This window comes from Primulina eburnea, unplaced genomic scaffold (assembly GCF_022965805.1).
Source record: "Primulina eburnea isolate SZY01 unplaced genomic scaffold, ASM2296580v1 ctg291_ERROPOS245047, whole genome shotgun sequence".
NCBI lineage: Eukaryota > Viridiplantae > Streptophyta > Magnoliopsida > Lamiales > Gesneriaceae > Primulina > Primulina eburnea.
In genome coordinates, this window is record NW_027331118.1 from 104,662 (window position 1) to 110,661 (window position 6,000).

The following is a 6,000-nucleotide window of genomic DNA, read 5'->3' on the forward strand; positions in this document are numbered from 1 at the left end:
TATCTGATACCAAAATCTCGTTTAAGATGAACCAAATATAACAAGACTTCCTACCTACCCGCATAAAAAAAATCAATAAAAATGTTTTAATTGTTTATATCTGATAAAGATGACTTTATGATTAAAAAGGCAACATCAAGGTCCAAATGTGATCATAAAGCCATTTCAAGGGTTGATAGCAACTGCATGCATAAATTAAAGGGTAATGCTATGTGTACATAATGGGTTACATAGAGGCTTACATGTAATTATTAATTAATTATTAAATTACAATTAAACCCTCATCCTAAATTGATAGACTACACATTCCATTCATTATTTCTTCTCCTATCAATAATATTAAATTGTTTTTTTTAATGCAAGTCTTGAGATTTATCATACAATTTTTTTTTAAAAAAATATATTTTGATAAATATTATATTTTTCAATATTTAATAAATCATATAAAAAATTAATAGTAATGATTTTTAAAATTAAAAAAAATTATTGATTGTAACTACAATAATAAATTATTATATTGCCAAAATTAGAATTAGATGGTCGTCTCGATAAGCAATAGAATATTTCTATGATCTCGATTTTTTCTTCGTCTTTACCGCATATGGATTTGGAAACGAGGGTTGGGAGAGGAGAAGAAAGATACGGTCAATCGATTTGGAATGAGGGCTGAGATAGGAGAAGAAATAATTAATAGAATAGGTAGTCTATCAATTTAGGGTGAGGGTTTTATTTGTAATTTAATAATTAATTAATAATTACATGTAAGCCTCTATGTAACCCATTATGTACACATAGTATTTTCCTAAATTAAAAGCAATAAATTTTCATATATTTTGAAATGCAATATTAATTGCATGGATAAAGCGGGCCAAGATGATAGCAACTGCATGCATAATAATAAATATTTGGACAGGTTGAAAACTTTTCATTCCAATGTACTTATTTTGCATGACCGGTCGTCTGGACGGATCGATCTAACGAATCTAACTTATTACGAGATATCTACTGATAGTCAGAATGTAAATATATGTCGATTTTGTAAATTAATGAAATTTATTATATATTGAAAAAATTCTATATTTACAAATTGTAAATATATGTTGATTTTCTAAATAATTGAAATTTAATATATATTGGAAAATTCTAACCAATTTGTTTTGGAGTGACCATATAATTGTATCAAATAAAAAGGAGATTATTTTACAATATCAATAATTTTTTTTTAAAAAAACACAACACTCTTTTATATCTGGCTCCCCTCGAATTTCTTCAGCAGTTTGTTTCCGACCGACCGGTTCTTCACCAGCGAAGCGGTGTCGCTGTCGAGAGAGTGCAGCAGAACCACCATAATAACCGACGCGGCGAACATCGGGATCGGGCCGAAGAACCACATCAACAAGGTCGTCGCGAAGTAAAGTGCCCTCAGGCCCATCGACCAGAAATCGCCACCACGAATCACCGCCAACTCAACATATCCCGATGGGATATCGCTGCCGGGGGTGCTGATGAGGTAGTTGGCGTGGATGAAGCATCGAGAGGACTGGACGAAGCAAGAAAAGGCCAAGAGGAAACAGATGAGAAGTGAAATGTACTTGATGGACATGGTCTCTGGTCGAGTGTCGCCATAGATGAGCTTGCTCTGGAAGATGACGGAGTTGTTGGCGATCCACGCGCCGATCAGGGCGCTTAGGGTTAGGGATATGGATGCTAAGAATGTCGCAGCTGATACGTTAGCTGATATCACGTCCAACGCAGTTTTCACGTCTTTGTTTTCCGACTGCAAATCAAATGCGCATCATAATTGAAAATTATTAATTAATTATAATTTCAAACCTATTAAAATATTATAAATATTCCGACACCTATGAAAGATTCACTCCAAAATGGTCCATAGTAAATTATTCAATTTGAAATAAAATATAGATAACGAGAATATCATGTTCACTAGATCAAAAGTCGACTCGAACTTTATAAATCCAAATATAAACAGAAAAAATATTAACTTAATAGCTCGAGAATCTCGTTAATTATTTATTTTTTGTCATTACCTGCATGATCTTTTGGACCCAATCTTTTTTGTCGTGGTTTTCGTAGCCAATGACAGTGGTATGAGGAAGTTTAAGGCATCGGTAGAGCAAAACAATATGATAAGAAAACATAACAAGTAGACCACATGGTACCAGCACTAAATCAAGGTACTCCTTTTCGATCTTCATTATTTTCTGATTTCAATTTTTAAATCTTCTGAACCAAATCAATGAATTATTAAAGGACTTGGGATTGGGTTTCTTTTGAATCTCCAGATTGTTTATTCTTGCTTTCAAGGAACAATTGAGTGTCATTATTGCCTTTTGATATTTTTAATTGAGTGATCTCCAAGATTAAATCGCGGGAAATTCGGGATTCGGTCTTTGATATCAAATATATATATATACTTCCTCACCTCACATGTGTTATTAACTTGGCTCTTTGACTTTTTTTCGGGTTAAAAAAATAGACAAAAACTTGTGTGAGACGATCTCACGGATAGTATTTGTGAGACGGATTTCTTATTTGGGTCATCCATAAAAAAGTATTACTTTTTGTGCTATGAGTATTACTTTTTGTTGTGAATATGGGTAGGTTTGACCCGTCTCACAGATTAAGATCCGTGAGACGGTCTCATATAAGACTCACTCAAAAAAATATGTACATGTGATTAAAATTATGAGTGGATATCATGTGAGACCGTCTCACGGATCTTAATCTGATACTTTTTCATGGATGACCAAAATAAAATATATGTCTCACAAATATGACCCGTGAGACCGTTTTACACAAGTTTTTGCTTAAAATTATAGCATAAATTTATGCACATTTAAAGTACCAAATGATTCAAATTGAGTATGTTGAAATTAGAATAACAATTTTTGGATATTGAAAAATAAATTGAAGTACTAAAATTATAAATAAATGGGTATAAAGCATTAATCGACTTGAATTGAACATGTGACCTATAAATTTTTAACTAAATCTTTTGTTTGTAGCCTTAATTATTCCCGAAATGAAGTTGAGCTTCGTTGTTTTTAATTTCTTGATTATTACTCCAAGAAACTTGTTGGCGTGAATCACATGTTCATTTTTCTTGTTTCGTAAAACAAGGGATCTGAAAATCCAAGAACTGGCAGATTATCTGTCATGGAATATTTGGGAGAAAACGCCGTTGTATATACAAATTAACGTTGAACGAGGACCATATGTGATATTTTTTGTCTCAATTCTTAAAAATTAAATATTCAAAATTAGTTTATAATAGATTAGAATAGACTTCTATAGCAACTTGGGTTAATCATTTTCCTAAAGCGATGACGAACACGAAGTAGTTGTTATAGAGGTCCATTGTAAAGTCATGCAGACGCGGGTCCAAGCTCGGAGCGTGACAACATATCATTAATTTTTCATGTGACAATGAATTATAATTATTAAGTATAAGACTTTTTTTAAAGAAAAAACATATAAATTTATTCAATCTTCGATTATAATCGTAAACGAAGAGGCATGGGAAACTTGTCCCAAATCATAGGATTTCGATATTGGCAAGAACGTCTAACTAAACGGTGAATTGGTGATCAGTCCCTGTTTCAGAACAAAATTGTTTACAACTCCCTGATGAGAGAAAATGCCAAAAAAATATCCTTCATTGATGGGGAGTGAAGATAAAGATTACAGAAAATGGGGACTGAACACAAAGTCTCCCCTAACTAAATCATGTGCTGAAACGTTAGTCTGACGTTTGATAAAGGCAACTGTAAGAGTTTTTCGTATTCGTCAATGATACCACCAAAGTTATTCATATGAACTACATACCCAGACATGTCATTCTTTGTTTCAATATAGTCACATTTCCGAATCAAAGTCACATTGTACATGGGACTCAATCTCGACACTGAATTCTTTTGTTCGGGGCTCTATCTTGGTTAATCATTGTAAACATTCAATCATTTGATCATTATATCCTACAATCATTCCTTCGATGAATGACATCTTTCGATCATCGATTTATTCACTTGTGTATTTATAATGAAATTTGACGAGACAAATGAACAAAATCGTTCTTGCCACTCTTGTGGGGCTGGGGAAAAAGATTAAAATTATATAAAAAAATGGGTATAAAACCAAAATTAAAAATTTTCACTGATTAATAAAATATAATTTAGATTGTTATCTTAAAGCTTGGAGCGGTACTTACTGTTGGATTGCGATAAATCGTGGTTACAGAGCTAAAAAACGCGTGTCGGAAAATACTGTTAAGATTCAATTCGAAGCATCATAAATCTCCATTGATAATAATATCTCAAGGAGAGTTTGAAAGAAGAAGAAGATGAACTTCCGTACTGGAACCTAAGTATAACAAAAGTTCTTTTAACTGTTATCGTAAAATATTTGTACAGCTGACTCACTAATTCTACTAACAAATGCTATCCCACCAGTCCGCTTGCCTCGTGCATCCCTTCTCCTACCTACCTGTTTCTCTGTTCGAGGTGCGAGGTGCATGCATATATATATATATCCCCGCATATTTCTTTCAACAAGTCTAAACTTAAATCTAAAAAATCTAAAATGGTTCGAATAGATGAATCAAAGCTTCATATCGCCATGTTCCCGTGGTTGGCTATTGGCCATATCATTCCCTACGCCCAACTCTCCAACGAACTGGCTAACAGAGGCCATAGAATCTCCTTTTTCGTCCCAAAAAAGGGTTTGCTCAAGCTAGGAAACCTAGATCTTTACTCACCACTCGTTAAATTTTACACCGTTAAAGTTCCGCATGTTGAAGGATTACCTTTAGGTGCGGAGACAGCAAGCGATATCGACTTCATCGCCAAGGACCCGCTTGCCGTAGCCTTCGACGCCATGGCCGACGAAGTGGAGGGTTTGCTTAGGACTCTGAAACCCGACATCGTCTTCTTTGACTTCGCGTACTGGGTCACTGAGATGGCGCGAGCGATTGGGTTCAAAACTGTCTGCTACAATGTAATTTGCGCTTCTGTCATGGCTATTGGGGTTGTGCCGTCCAGGTACTTCCCGAAAGATCGACCGGTGACGGTGGAGGAAATGATGGAACTACCAGAAGGGTATCCTTCTACGACCATCGTCCTCCGCGGCCACGAAGCGCAGACCATGTCTTTTCTGTACGGCAGCTACGGAGACATCACTTTCGACGTTCGCATGACCACTGCGTTGCAGGACTGTGACGCTATTGGTGTGCGGACCGTGAGTGAGTTGGAAGGGTCCATGTGCGATTACCTGGGAAGCCAGTACGAGAAACGCGTGATCCTCTCCGGGCCGGTGTTGCCGGAGGCTCCGAAAACTGATGTAGATGAGAAATGGGAAACCTGGCTGAGCAAATTCAAGCCAAAATCAGTTGTTTACTGCGCGTTCGGGAGCCAAAATACTATGTCGATGGAACAGTTTCAAGAACTTGTGCTGGGTTTCGAAATGACGGGGATGCCTTTCTTCGTAGCCCTGTCGAAGCCCCACGGCTCAAACTCCATAGAAGAAGCGTTGCCGGAGGGGTTTCTGAAGAGGGTCGGGGACAGAGGGGTGGTCCACGGCGGGTGGGTATCACAGGCTCAGTTTCTGAACCACCCGTCGGTGGGCTGTTTTGTGAGCCACTGCGGGTTCGGATCCATGTGGGAATCTTTGTTGAGTGAGTGCCAAATCGTGCTGGTTCCATGGCTGGGAGATCAAATCTTGAACGCACGGCTGCTGGCGGATGAGATAAAGGTGGGCGTAGAGGTTGAACGAGATGAAAACGCATGGTTCTGCAAGGAGGATCTGTGCCGGGCTATTAAATCTGTCATGTACCAAGATAGTGAAGTGGGGAAGATGACCAAGAACAATCATGCTAAGTGGAGAGAAACCTTGGGGAGGCCTGGATTTATGAATGACTACATTGATGATTTTATACAGAAACTGTACCAACTATAAGATAATAATGGATTCTCTTGTTCCTGGAGA

At 36.9% G+C, this 6,000-nt stretch overlaps 2 protein-coding genes across 2 annotated transcripts; one reads left to right on the plus strand and one right to left on the minus strand.

The window, feature by feature from the left end:
* Window positions 1-1,230: 1,230 nt before the first annotated feature.
* Window positions 1,231-2,229, minus strand: LOC140820924 (uncharacterized). Its single transcript, XM_073181308.1, has 2 exons — window positions 2,049-2,229; window positions 1,231-1,777 (listed from the first exon to the last, which is right to left on the minus strand). Exons 1-2 carry the CDS (start codon window positions 2,214-2,216, stop codon window positions 1,244-1,246), a joined length of 702 nt encoding a protein of 233 aa, XP_073037409.1. The 5' UTR covers window positions 2,217-2,229; the 3' UTR covers window positions 1,231-1,243.
* Window positions 2,230-4,566: 2,337 nt separating this feature from the next.
* On the plus strand, window positions 4,567-6,000 carry LOC140820922 (UDP-glycosyltransferase 79B2-like). The gene has a single exon (XM_073181306.1). The coding sequence runs from the start codon at window positions 4,600-4,602 to the stop codon at window positions 5,968-5,970; it is 1,371 nt and encodes a 456-aa protein (XP_073037407.1). The 5' UTR covers window positions 4,567-4,599; the 3' UTR covers window positions 5,971-6,000.